General features: G+C 35.1%; 1 protein-coding gene across 14 annotated transcripts in view; it reads right to left on the reverse strand.

The window, feature by feature from the left end:
• The window catches only part of MEF2C (myocyte enhancer factor 2C), a 140,398-nt gene that overhangs the window by 68,847 nt on the left and 56,087 nt on the right, over positions 1-15,464 (reverse strand). For 13 of the 14 annotated variants that reach the window (XM_065656252.1, XM_065656250.1, XM_065656251.1 and 10 more), the window contains one exon: positions 11,198-11,392. In XM_065656252.1, coding sequence (XP_065512324.1) covers positions 11,198-11,251 — 54 coding nt within the window. In that variant the 5' untranslated portion in view covers positions 11,252-11,392. Of the gene's footprint in view, positions 1-11,197; positions 11,393-15,025; positions 15,110-15,464 lie in introns of those variants that run through there. The other variant, XM_065656254.1, reaches the window with a different exon arrangement.

Consider the following 15,464-nt stretch of genomic DNA (forward strand, 5'->3'; position numbering starts at 1 on the left):
TCATTACTCTGTACGAAACCAGAATTTTCCACAGGGACTGTTTTGACAACGAAAGGCCTGTGGATCAATTTTTTTTTTTTTTTTCTTCTCTGGACTAGCTTACAAGTTCCAGTAAGACATGTGACTCAGAATAAAAAACTGCTATGAACTGTTTAAGATAATTGTATGGTTGAATTTTTCTCCTGTTTCTTCACATACGAAATTTCCATTAAGTGTATACAATGACGGTGATTTTTTTTTTGGCATCTTTTCTTTTCTCTAACAATTTTCAGTGAGAAGAATTTTTACGAAGACAATACAGTTTTGCTAAGCCTATCATTAATCAAACTGAACGTATAGTCAAGGTGTTTGATATGTCAAGGACGGGCACGCAACCAACTTTATAGGTCTGCCTAAACCTGCACTTGTTGTGACCACCCCTTAATACCCATAAGCAGTAGCACCTCTGCACTTCGACGCTGAGGCAAGAAGATTTGTCTGTACACAGTTCATCTGGCTGCTGCTTTATCTTGTCACACTCCTTACGCAAGTTAATGCTAAATGTGACCCCAGACTACCTTAAAATCCCAGCACATCAGGCCATGGAAAACATGACCTTTAAGTATTGCTAATTCCTATTTGCCAGTCCATGTCAGAACGATGAGGCTCTGTGCCAATGCTATGCACATTTATTCTCCAAATGTGTACTGAATGTTATTCCTTTTATTGTCATTTCAATCTCTTTAGCCTCTGTCAATGTACTGTGAAGAAAAGGTGGATTGCCACCAAACACAATCATTCAGGAATTTTAAAAACACACTTTCCAAAGCACTGGTCTCACATATGCATAATTGACAGTAAGTCCTTTCTAAATTTGTCTGTCTCAATGGCTTTTGATATTTGGAATGAATAATGAGATTCTCTGATTACAGAAAATTTCAATGCATTTGTTGAAACATATATATACACATATAAAAAGTATGTTTTACAAAAAGCTAAACATACAGAAAATAAAATGTACTAACTCAACATATTTTTCTGCATCTAAAATGCCTTTCAATCAACTTTTTGACCACAGTGCTGTAGGTGGAGTGTCTCTGTACAGTATGGTTTCTGTTGCACAGAAACCTCAGAATTTAGCATGTTACAGCTTCTTCCCATCAAAGTACACTCCAGTACAGAAATACCTTTAAAGCCATGGTTTGTGTTTACTGTTAGGTGCTCCTGAACATTGAGAATAACCACACAGCTGTGCTGCATAGCACATATTTATTTCATAATACTTATCACTAGAATGATACTGGTTAAATTTCCTATTTATGGAAAGTGAAAAAGAAGAACAAATCAGCTAGATATTTTTTCTTTTTTTTCCTTTTTTTAAAAATGATTTCTTTAAAATGTAATCTTGATTGCTCTGAATTTGATTTGTTTTTAACTCCTTGGTCTTTCTAACATTTTCTAAATCTATCAGATAATGCTCTCTGTTACTGCTGATAAATGCATTAAAAAATTTTGTCTACTACTGTTTCTATGGTGATCTAGAATATTACTTTTCTTTTTAAATATTGCGTTCCTTGTGGCTTATCTTTACGTATATATATTATATATATATGCAAATTTGTCATGCTTTTGCAACAGTTTATAGTAGGGGTGAACTTGCATTTTCAAATGTATAGTGAGAGGTCAGCACCTTTGGGAAGGATTAAAAATACTCTTCAAACCATTTAAAAAAAATTGCCTTTTTCATACTTTCTTCTATATGGCAACATAAAGAAGAAGAATATACCTCTCTTCCTTATACTGAAATATTTTTGTGAGCCATGTGAGTAGACAGCATCTTTATTATTTAACTTTTTTGGGGGTCTCAACTTGTTAACCATTTGTTATGATGTTAACCATACTCACCCAAACAAAAAGTATCTGATAATCATTGTCTAAGGTAACAGATAACATTCTAGTATGGCAGAAATTTTGCTGAAGGGTAAAAATTAGCATAAATTATTTAAAACATTTGGTTTCTTTTGCCTAGGTGGAAGGCAGCCACCTACACCTAACAAGATTTGACTGCCCTTGAACTGACTCCATGCTGAGTGTGAACGAGACACAAACAATCTGCATGAACATAAACTTTTGGGTAGCTAAAGCTACAGTAGCCAAAAATCCAAGTTGTCATATAGTCTTATTTTCATATACTGCATTCAAAGTTCTCAGTCACAATAGTATTATTCAACAATAGACAATGTCATTTTGTCATTTGACATAAAGAACACTAGCAAGACTGAAAAAAAACACACACATAGTGAGACAATTCATCAACATGTTCCAAAAACGACATACAAGAAACTGCATGCATTTCAATATCTGCTTAATATTTAACTTTTTTTCAGCAGCAAGAATCAAATCACTATATTTTACTTCATGATGATATTGTTCAAGATATGATTATCTCTGCTATCTAAGCCACTGCTAATTTGTAGATGTTTTTCAGCTTACAATTTTTCTCCTTTTTAGGAGAATGATAGGAAATTTAGGAAGTCTTTCACTTTTGGGGATATAATATTTTATCGTGACAGTGTGAGGAGTGGGGAGAATGAAAGTGGAGTGGAGAGAGGAAGTGGGACAGATAAGAGGCCAGCATTCAACTGCCTTTAAATCCTTTTTAAGCATGTGTACATAAAACACAAGGTTTGAAACAGTGACACAGTTTCTAAACACTGTTACAAATGTGCTTTTATGGATAGTTTTATATGTATTGCAAAAAGAACCTCTGAAACATAAAAAAAATAACCTAATTCTATCCCTTCATATTAACCGAAAATCCACTAGTCTATTACTATTTGTCTTAGCACTATGGTTATTTTACTTACTTAAATGTTATTTTTAAAAATTTAAGAGCCAAACTGCCCTCATAATAGGAATAGCAGTACTGAGAATGCAGGTTACTAAAGTCTGCAGCATTTTTGTACGTGAAGAAGCATAAATGCTGATGACTTTATGGGCTGTGAGCAAATTAGATGCTGCTTTCAAGTATTGGGATAAGTAAAAAAACCCAACCAAACAAACAGTGAAGTAGTCAGCTTGCAACTTCCTCGATACAAATCAAGGCGAGCTTTTTATGCATTTTGGATGAAATTCTGACTAAAGCTGAAAACCACTGTATGTGCTAAAGGAAAGACATTGACAAAAGAGGATTGTTAAAAGGATGATTTTCTACTTCAACTCTGGCTTTTATTCAATGCCATGGAAACACCTCTCAACCAGCTCTTCGTACATAAAGCTACGAGAGTCTTCTGAGAGATGGTTTATGAACTAGTCATTGCAACATCTATAAGTGGGTCTGCAGACAGCCGGAATTCGAGTGTGCATATCACACACTGTGATTTTCTTCATTTAGAGGGTGATTTGTCCCAGAGCAGACTTTCTTGTTTAATTGCTAGTATGTAAAACTTAAACTAAATATACTAGAAATTAATGTTGCTTGATTGCAAGTATAAATTCTTTCATGTGCTGAAATTTAAATTTAAGTATGTGTGTGTGCATAAATGCTAATACTGTCCATTGTTAAAAGCCTTTATTTAGCTAAGTTTGTAACAGCGATTATGTGCTTCTTAATACATCAGTGGAGGAAGAGAAACAACCATAAATACTCCTGTTTAATGAATACAGCCTTCTGGATACACTATTTATCTTTGTGGCAAGTAGTCATTGTTTCTTTCTGTAATTTTGGTGGGAGTTGATTTGGGATTATTTCATCTTTGTTTTTAAATTCAGGTACTTCTAGTACTTTTTCTGAATCTCACTCTCTGAGAGCACAACAGCTCTCCGTGTTTGTCACTGAGAGTCACAGCATACGTGCTGAAATTTTGCATTTTGAAAGTAACAGTCCTGTGATCTTTCAAGCAATTCAGCCCAGCCAGTGACAACATATCAGTGTTCCCCCTACTTCTTCCCATCCTGGTTATAAAGATATATAGCTGCTGACATAGGAAAATGAGAGAAGCAGGGAATCTGCACATAATCCTTCCCATATATGTTTCCTGCCATTGAGCATGTGTGAGTGACTAGTGAAAATCAGGGACCGCTAATGCATAGAAGTATCTGATATCGACTCTGCCTGGTCAAGAAGAGACATTGTTCTGTTTGCCCTCATTTAACCTGGAATGTCTAAATTTTTGACACGGAGACCAGAGCAAACACAGTAGATATGACGTATGTGACAAACAGGAGATACTACATGAGGAATTGACATAACTTCAAACATAATAAAGTCAAGTTGACTGTGTGTAAACCAAGGGGCTCTCAACTAAAACATCACTGCCAGGCACCTAATCCTACCACATGCTGAAACCCCAAATAACTACTCGAGAGGTAACAGCTCTTGTCATATTCTGCTTTTCCCTTTCTCCTATTTGATTTTTGTTTAGATCCGCTTGTCATATGAAGAGGCCCGGCTGCAACAATCTTTACGGTCACCCTCAGTGGGATGGGGAAGCAGCACCAGTGCAGGATTCGCACTGGACAAACCTTCCTTTATGCAAGAGCTGGGCATGCCACTTTAAATGAAAGACTCTTTAAAGAGCAGTGAAGGACCTTCAGCAGCCTGCTTCCATGTTCTTGTAACCCTCGAGCATCACTCACAGGGACGAGACAGCAGGGATTTGATGCTGGTAAAAGAGCCATTGTCCCCGAAAGCCTCAAGCCTATTGAGCTACTGCTTGCTGAATAGCCCAGATAAAGAGGAGTTCTAAGCAGGATGCCCTGAAATTATAGCTACAACAAATAAATATTTCATGATTAATCCATATAAAAAGGAAGGTTTTGTACTTCTGTGCTACACCCCATTTTCAGTATATTAGTATATAAATAACAGATCAAATACTTAAAATAGTGATATTATTCTGTCTGCCCAAATCTGACATGTCATGGTGGACCTCTTATGAGTTTTTTCTTTGTGAGTAAAGAAAGGAGGGATAATTTGAAGATGTGTTATTTAACAGCATGACATGGCAACTCAGAAATTAGTGGGTTAGGCAGTATCAATATGATTCCCACTTTAACTTACAAATTACGATCTAAAATCTGATAGAGATGCAAGAAATCTCTGATGCTTCATTTACTTTTGTTGAATCAGAGAGATTAGATTAAGTCCATTATATATGGATGTACAGATACATATGTATTTTAGGCAAAAAATCATCTCTATCAAAAACACAGTAGCTAATATAACATATAAGAAAGTAGACTTATTTTTTTCGGTGTGCTGTCACCAGTTCTGGCAGGTACAAATAGATGTTTAGGGTAAAAAAAACATGTTTACTAGTTCTGTGCTGCTAAAATGTTCACAAGGTAAAGGTCAAAGAATATTTCACTCCCTGCTGAGCAAATGGTCAGGAAGCACATTTGTCTGCATTTCCTGTCATAACAGGAAGAGTGTAACTTCTTCCTCTCCACAATGGCTTCAGTTCTGCTTCCCACCTCCAGCTCTTTCTCCCTCAGGGCTTTCCAAACCATTCCTTGCAAGACAGCAAGGCTGTGCCTGTGTCTGTGCTGGTTCTCTTGGCAGATGCCTCATTCACTACTGCACTTTCTTAGGTTTCTTGCTCGCACTTCAAATTAAAAGTAATTTGACCTAAATATTTCCCTTATGCTAATTCATTCTAAATTATGCTTGGAACATACCAGCACACTTAACCTTAAATACAATACGTTCTGGAAATTCATGGTTCAGCTCAACAGCTCACTTGAAACTTTACTTCTCATGTGGTCTGGCATAACGTTGAAAGTGTACAGTTCACTACAATTTAGAAGTCACGTAAACTTGGGATGTATTCTTCATTTACTGAAACCCAACTTCACATCTGAAAAAACCAGGACCTAACTGTAATGCTATATTCCAAGTATATATCTTACCGTGTGCAACTTAATGCAAGTAAGAGAAGGAATTCAAACATGTAAAAGATAAAAAGCATATGATGTTTAAGACAAAGGTTCATTGAGCAGAATGATGCTTAGCTGCATAATTAACCAGTTATGTTTTCATATGAAAACATTTCCCTGGGGGAAAAAAAAAATTATAAAATCTCAGATCTTGGATAAAACGAAGAAAACACATGAAGGAAGACTGAAAATATCAGGAAAATGGTGGAAAAAAGAAATTTTCTGTCTAACTTGTGCTCATATTAGCACTAATATGCAAAGCTCTTCATTTTCTACTGGGGAGTTTCTGATTCAGCTGATAGTCTCTTACTGTTTCCTTTTAAACAGTGCTGAAACACAGATAAAAATAGATACATGAGGCTGAAATTAGTTTTCAAACTAGCAGCATTAGGTATGGAAGTCAGTAGAACAAATCTAGGTCTTCCTGCAAATGGTCATTTCCCTCCAGGATATTCTTACCCTGCCCCATAACCTCACTTTACTTATCTGCTTTAATTTGTTCTCTATTAAGCTGATAAGTGCAGTAAGCCTTGGTTTACAGCTTTCCAGATTTGTGGGAATCAAAGAATGATAAAAAAGACTGTGCATGAAAAAGTTAAAAAGCAAGTGTTTGTTACTGCTGTACCCCATAGAACTACACAGCCATGATACTTTTAAAAAGGTATCTTACTATTTAAGCCCCTTAATATTGAAGTGTGCACTTCCTATGGTATTTAATAACACTTAAGCTCCCAGCAGCTCATTACAAATTGAGAGAGATATTTTAAACAGTATGCTGAATCATTAGCTAAGCTCAACTCAGTTTTAACTGTGAATCTGACAACAGCATGCTGTACAAACAGGGAAAAAAAAGCAGAGGTAATGAGCAAGATGATAAGAGGGATAAAAACCGGTGGATTGCCATATAAGACCTGATATTAATATTTCTTAATACTAGCTGGAAACACCAGTGGATTAAAAGCAAGAAGGTGTTCCAGACCTGATACCAGAATGGCATTGGGTCAATATGCCCTCTTTCCTAGGTCAATGTACCTCTGGATTTAGCTCACAGACCATGGATTTAATGAGATATTCTGTAAGTGACCTTGTATAACAGTAATATAATACCATTTACCTCATTACACCTGTTTATTTCAGGCCTGGGCAGCCCAGCCTGGACTGTTGCAAAGAGAGTTTCAGATGATCCCAGTTTACAGCAGACCAGAAAGCCCCTTTTCAAACCAATGAAAAATGCGTAGGAAAAATACAAGGAATTTTCTAAGGCAGATGAATACAATTTTTACTTCACGTGTTGACCATAACATAGCTAGTTGAATTATTTTTTTCAATTAAAAAAAAGGAAAATAAAGTTCACCCATTTTTGCAAATGCTCTTCCTCTTTTTTTTTTTTTTAAAAAAATAACTAAAATTCATCACAGCAGCTTTCTCTGATGTGCCCGATTGCAATTTCTGCACAAAGAACTTGTAGCAGTCAGGATCTTCCAATATCAAATGTCAGTGCTAATATTTTTGGCTATCAGTTCTATTGGTAGCACAACTAATATCATGTGTGCTGTCTACCCGAATGGGCTGTTGACAAGGTAACCACAATCTCATGAGCCTGAGCAACACTACCAGAGACTCATTCCACATTTATGAAGACTATATTATCTAGTGTTGAAATAATAAAAAGAAAGTATCTGCTCACATTGGCTGCTTACAACAGGATTGTCTCAAGAGCTTTTATTTCCATTTAATATCATGATGGTAACTAAACTACACAAATAAATACACATTTACTCTAGCCCTGGCAGTTGTTCATGCTCCTTCTCCCCGTGTCTAAAAGCAGAGTGAAAGGGAATTTTCTGAGACAGGTTTTCCTGAAACTTTCACAACCGAAGGGAATTTGTGATCACTTGCAGTAGATTCTAACATCCTTGCCACATTTGTCACTGCATGACCACTGTGAGGCTCAGGAAAATATAGCCAACTGGCAGACCACATGAAACAACATTAAATTAATGGCTCCTCCTAGTTAAAATCCTGAATTCTGCACTCGCTGACATCAATGACAGAGCTCTTATGCAGTCCAGGGTAAAAGGACTGGGCCTCTAATGTCTATCTTGCAGAAATTTTCCTTTAACTTATCCCAAAATAGCAAAGTTTCAAATAGTTTTTGGAAAAGTGCAGATAATATCCCCATATTGCACATTTCTGTGACATATGCAGCCAGACATCTGACTCCGGACAGTTTCAACTTACATTTGTTACCAGTGTGGTCACTAGAGTACACGAACCCAACCAACTGGACTTGCTCAGAAGAAACCCTCTTTAAGGTAGGTCAGCACAATTTTTGTCCTTCCCAATCCACTCATGTGGGCACTTTTGAACAGTTGGAGAGTCTCATGCCATGGCAGACAGTAGTAAGGAAGAAAACAGCTGTTCTACTGATAGAACAAGTGCCCCATTCAGTGGTCAACGTCAATAGCTAGACAGGACACTGGGCAAATGAGTGAAAAAGCAGGGACAGAAGTCACCTTCCACAGGCCTTGTAGCAACTTAAACCATTTTGCAAAAACTCTGTTATCCAAACAGATTCACCTTTGCACGAGGAGAGGGCCGAAGAATTAAAGTATTGCTATTTCCTCTCATTCAACATGCGTTCCACCTGTTTTTCCCTGCATGTGCTGTCCTGCAGAGAATTTATGTGCTTGAAAATAGCTGAGGATGCACGAACCACGTATATCATATTCCCATCTAACATGCCTTGTACTGTGAAACCGCACTGAGCTTGAATATAAGAAGTCAACAGATTTGCTGCTGTTCTTGCAAACATCTTTTGGTGAGGTAGTAAGAAAGAAAAGAAAACACTCTCCATCCATATCACAGTAAATGGAGCTACAAATAACATTCGTGGAACAGTGTTTCAGCTGGTATCTTAATTTTATTAATCAAAAACTTTCAAACTTTTTTTTCCTTTTTTTTTCCCAGTGCAATCTCTTAATCGTTTTTGTGCATCCAAATATATTTATGTCATCAAATTAAAAGAATAATACAGGAATATAAACCAGTTACTATTTTAGATTACTGGAAGTAAGTTAAGAAACAAACTGATACGGCTTCATTGAAGCAGCAATAGCTCATGGAATACATTATATTCTAAGAAACAGTAAGGCTTGCGAAAGACAACATCTCATACAAATGGAAAGGTCAATCAGCTGTTAATGAAAATCCAGTTGTATTTAATCACATGTATATCACTACAACTAAAAGGCCTGATCCCACATTCCAAACGGATCAATGGAAATCTTTTCATTGGCTTTCCTGAGCTTTATATCAGGGCACTAAATGCAAAGAGGATAAAACCAGTAGAAACATCTTCTAAACTATGTTTCAATATATTAGTAAAATAGAAAAGCAGAATCAAGCCAATTATACTAAGTGCAGGGTAAAGTAATGTAAATCTATACCTTCGACTTCACAGTGACTAATCAACATTATGGATATTATCAAATGCTAGCAAGATAAACACTTTCTGCACTTACACTACAGTTGTTAGTATTCTGCTGTTATAGTTTTATTCATAATTATTAGTTCTGAAAGCTGGTGCTAGAAGTCTTTAAACTCTGCTGTGAATGGCTTGAAAGACTAGCTGTGTTCATTATTTAAAGTCAATTTAGCCTCTTGAAAGATATCTCTTTGACAAAACTGGGAATTAATTCTCCATAAATCCTGTATTTGAGTAAGCAAGTTGACACTGAAGCAATTGTATGAACTGATGTTACTAATAGCAAAATTTTGTAGTATCACTTACAAAATAATTCAGGTTCACTTCAAAAAGAAATAATAATAATACGGGAAAGTTACAAAGAACTAGTGTCATAATGTTCAGTGATAAATTCAGTTCAATATTTCAACTTCAATTTCAATTCTGAGCTATAAACCAATTTAAAATAAATATAGTGATGGCTTTATACTGATAGAATTATTGCTTTTTGGCTTGGTCCGCAACAATAGGCAATCCTTAGGGAAAACACAAAATATATCCATAATAAACATAATTTTGCTTTTATACATGACTTCCTGCCATGGAGGATATCAGTGACCACTAAAAATACAAAATATAAAAATTCTTGGAAAGCATATTTAAAGATTATAATTTGTTGTTAAGCCTAGGCTGAGTTTTTATGGCTTTATAAAAATCTTTGAGAACTAACAACATAACTTCTTCAAAAACAACCTGAATACTTGAAGAATTTTATAGATCAAATGAATAGAACTAATATATTAATAGTAACTTAGTATCAAGTTCTTAAAAAGCAGCTACTGAAGATCACTCCTAAATTGCAGCCACATTCATGAACACTAATCATAGTGTTAAATAATTTTACAGAGAGTTTCTCATGCTTGTGAACCTCCAGTTACGATAAAACATTCATCCATTTACATCAAATGTAAACAGCAGCAACTTTTAACCGATTTTATTTTAAGATGTCAATTGTTGGATGGGAAAGCAGATTCTGTTATGATCGTATTTTAACTGGCAGAAATAGTGTTGATAATGTGTGACAGCTTCTCAGCCATTTTATCTGAAGCAGTGGTAATAATAAATTAACGAGTCCTGCTGGACCTATTTAGCTATAGCATCAGTAGCTGAGACTTTGTTTTGTAACAACAACATGCCAACGTAATTGTATGTGGGCTTTAGAATGTTTTAGGCTACTCAAATTGTTTTTGAAATTCAGACATGAAAAGATGAGGGTTTTTTTAATGGTGGTGTCATTTTTATACGAAGGAGGTAAAAATAAGACCACTGCAAACACATAGAAACATAACTAGTTTGGATCTATTAATTTAATATTTAATATTTATTTTAATTTAATTTGCACATCCTCCTGCAAATAAACTCATATTATGATAGTTCACGAGATACAGTAGTAAAAACCTGTATCGTGTAGCAACTTGCAGATGCACTTAACTGTGTATGTTACACACTGAACTAAAAGCGAGTGCAGAGGGGGCCCAAAGTAGAGTACACACATCAATCTTTGTAAAATCAAGCCCTCAAGTAATAAATTTCTAAATTATGCATGTTACTAAACTTGAAAAAACTGTGTGTGGGGTTTCTGGTTGTTTCCAAAAGTACTTTTTCTTTGATGGTCTTCCACACATTGTGCATATGTACACATATATGTAGGTATATGTATATGTATACAAAGATAGCAACTTTTTGATCACTTATGAGAATAAGTCACCTTAGAGATATAATACGATGTTCAAATACAGTATTTTTGCTACTCACCTGTCTGTTACGTTCATCCATAATCCTTGTAATCTGAATCTTTTTTCTCCCCATAGTCCCCGTTTTTTTTTCTCTCCTTCTTCCTTAAAATTATGTATGTTTCCCTTCTCTTTTCTTCCTCTTTCCTGTTTCCTCAAAACAAACCTCCTTCTTCAGCACTTCCACTACTCAGTTCACAGTCCCCTGCATCCGTTCCTGCCAAGAAAAGAAAGCAAATCAAAAGTTATTACGAAATGGATAACTAGATGAAAGTTATTATATGGAGCGGACCAAGCATCCTCATTGTAATTTAGTGTACAACTTATAATTTAGTGTACAACTAAATTATCATAAAAATTACTGCATCTACAAAATAAGTAATGCATACAGAAACAATAATTTAATTCAAAGGTTTATTTTTATGAACAAACCTGCCAATTTATCAGCAAATGAAGAAAAGGACTGAAATACATATTGCCAAAACTTTAACAGAATTAGGTGTCTCTAGTTTTAAATATCAGTCACTGCTCTAATATGAAAAATTACCAAAATCAGAGAGTTAACGAACCTTTCTGTACCTATGTATGCTAAGTAGGCCAGCTAATTCATTTCTGAAGGGAAAACAATCTTGTGTTTTGACAGCAGAGGTGATAATGTCCCTCATTATGCAAATAGGATGGACCTTTATTAGAGTGTTACTTGATATATGAGACATGCCAGCTACTGTAAATCCAAAATTTTTAACCTTAGTCTTTAAGAATATAGATTAGTGCAAGTATTACTCAAGATACTTCAAGAAAACAGTAGTGCATTTTCCCTCATTTCATTTCAATGTAAATTCTAAAATATTCTGACAAACACGTATATCTTTCCTTGTAAAAATTCTTGCACCAAAAGACAAGATATATAGCATAGAATAATAAGGGCAGATGATAATTGGGAATATTTAAAAAAAGATTTTCACTATTTTAGTAATGCACTAATACTAGATCTGAACTTTACAATACTAGTTCTATTGTATAACTTAAGACAGATGTAATATATAAAAATACATAACACAGCACACATTCTATATTTCACAAAATGTCATAAATCACTAAATTAATTTATATCATATGCAAAGTATTTTTGGCAATAACAGACTTGATAGATGTAGAAGAAAATGCAGAAATAATGTTCAGTCTAGCACTAAAGTAAAAGATGCTATTTTTTTCCCTTTTAAATTTCATTTACGTCATTTTTATATTTATATATTTTGAACAGAACAGCACAGATGTCTTTTAAATACAGAAGAGGAAAAAAAAATGAAAAAAAATAATTTAAAATTATTTTTTCAAGTTTTTGTTAGATCCATAGTATATTAAAAATATTGCCTTAGAAATAAAAAATTAGCAATTTTAAAACAAGAGACTGGTGTTTCCTTATTTATTTTAAGCTAGTCATGTCACAGCCAACTTGATCAATTCTCACAATATGTTACGTAACACTAAGTCGGTGTCCTGGCCATTTAATCCATTATTTGGCTCTGATTCAAACCTACTGAGGTAGAAAAGCTAGACCTCACTTATTCTGATCTTCGGTTCTCTCTTGATTTCCTTTGCATACATTAAACTTTAAGCTGCTCAAGTATTTTGTTGCTCTAAGAAAAAAAAAGTTAACAAATAAGCAGTCAGTCTGAATTTTCTAACTAGTTACTATAATATAATTAATCTGCTGGGCTAAACAAATTTTCAAGTATAATACTTATAACTTTTCTGTACATTAATGCCTTTTTATATTATTTGTTAGGCATATTTATATATTTATTTATATATATTATATATTATATAGTATATATATAGTATATATTTATTATATTTATTTATTTATATATTTATATATGCCTAAATCATTACCATAATACAGAACATGGAACAATTCATGTTGCCGATATACTAAACTGTAAAGGCTGCAAAATGTTTTTGTTACTTTTTACTTGATTGAAAACAGTTTAACTTCTCACTGCTTAAAAAGACACAAAGGCTCTTCATCATATGAACAAAACAAACAAAAAAAAGTCCAAAAGTTTGAAAAAAATTGTTTAAATGTAGTTATAAAACTTTTTTTTCTTTTTTTTCCAAACAGGGCTAGGAGACAGTCTTATCTGATATTCAGTGTTGACAAACAGACCCAGCCTATTTTTAGAAACAGTTTTAAATTTCCTCGGAATGGGTTTCTTTCCTGTTTTTTTCCTATAGCCTTACCTCCGACACAAAGAGCAAGTGAGAAATGGTTTTTCCCATGCACATGCAGGACCCAAAGGATTCTAACAGGCTTTCTCTCTAGCAGTAAAGCCAACACGCTAATCCACAGCAAATGCATATGGAACAATTTCCTTCCCTTTCATTCAGCCGGAGCCAGGGGCACTATCGGCTCACAGCCCTATGCCCGCCTAAGCTCTCGTTCTCTGCAAGGTGGAAGGTCAGGGTGGACAGATTAGAGTGGTGGTGACACGTTAGCGAGGGTTAGATCTGCTCTGCACATCAAGATGTTGCTGAGTGAGTTCAGGAAAAAAAAAAAATCACTGAATACTGAGAAAATCCTCCAGGAAGGGCAAATATCTTGGTGGTGGAACAATATGTTGCGTCCCTCCCACACACTTATCAGTTCCACATTTAAGACCAGTCTTCAAACAGCAAAAGCTTTTATAGGCAGTTTAAGGTCAGAACACTTAAAATTCCTGCGATCTGCACAGAAGTATCATAAAGTAATTCATGCAACACCTGATGAGCAGAATTTTTTTCTTCATTACCTATAGCAATCCACTAAGTATGCTAGCTTTATTTTAAGAGGAAAAATGGATGTGCAAGAAAATAAAGTTGAAGGGGAGCAAGGATGATTTGGTTATTAAATATTATCAGAAAATCTGAGAGAACCTGAAGGAAGACAGAATGTGTTAGGTCACAGGTATACAACATACATTTCGCAAAGAAAAATAGTTTTGCTTCAATAGACATGGGGTTAAGTTTTCTTCCATTGATGAAAACATCCCTCTCCCATTTGCATTTTGCTTACTTGTCGAATTTCAAATAAAAGCTTTTCAGTTTTTCCAGCAAGTTTATTTCCTTTTTGAAAAATAATTTCTTCTGCTATTTTTACTGCTCCTAGACACAAACTGGGAATGCTGTGGTGTTTTCTATATCCATCTTACTCTTTTACACACTTTTTAAAGTATCAACACATACTTCTTCATGTGCTGTTTTTACTATGTGTTTGCCCAGAGTTCTATTAATTTCATTAGTGTACACATTTGCACATGTACACATACAAAGCAGATCACTGGATTGATTCCAAATCGATTAGATTCAGAGGAATAAATCAAGGCATCGGATTCAAGGGCTATAACCTTCGAAAGCTGGTGACTTCCCAGTCAAACAGAACATAAAGAACTCTGGAAACCAAAGACCTTATGGTTGCTTTAGGACATCAACAGTGTTCTCAAATATTTTTGAAAGTTCTTGCAGGATTAAGGATTACAGCATTGAATATTAACAGATAAATTGTATTTTTCTAACATTAATAAAGCACACTAGCTAGAAAAGTTGAAGGTACTACAAAACTCAAATACAGTAAATGCCTGTAAATGCAGGCTTTCATTATCCAAGAAAATATAAAAAGGAACTTAAAATAATTCCAGAAGCTTTGTTGGAGTAACTCTCCACATAAAAGAAACCTTCTAACTTAATGACATGGTTACATACAAACAAATTGCACTTAAAGAAACACATAGTTACATGATATGGTGTACACCCTTCAGCATTTTTTTTGCAAACCCAAACATAAAAGAAAAAAAAAAATCAGAGTGCTTACAAAAAGAGGAACTTCATTTTTGGCGGGCTTCTGTTCACTATGTGATTTGGCAGAGGCAGTGGTAGCTGACAGAAGACTGATCTGAGCCTTGAGCAGGGAAAAGAACTAATGGACAAACGCAGCAGATGACTTGACTGCTCCTGTCTCTCTTACACAGACACATGTGTGCACATGCACACGCACACACATGCACACCCACTATCCCTCCTCTGCAACACACAAGGATCTTGATAGAATGGGAGGAAACACGCACAGAGCAGTCGGGGAAGGATATGATGTCAGCAACCACGAACAATAAAAGGTGTAAAGGTGCTTCCTTCCCTAAACTGTTCCAGAAGTGCAAAATGGGAACCAAAACTCTCCACTTCCTTCTCTCAGCAGAACTGTCTGAATCTGCTCTGCTGCAACACCCCAGACAAAGAGTTCTTTGAACAGTCAC

This window comes from Caloenas nicobarica, chromosome Z, assembly GCF_036013445.1.
Source record: "Caloenas nicobarica isolate bCalNic1 chromosome Z, bCalNic1.hap1, whole genome shotgun sequence".
Taxonomy (NCBI): domain Eukaryota; kingdom Metazoa; phylum Chordata; class Aves; order Columbiformes; family Columbidae; genus Caloenas; species Caloenas nicobarica.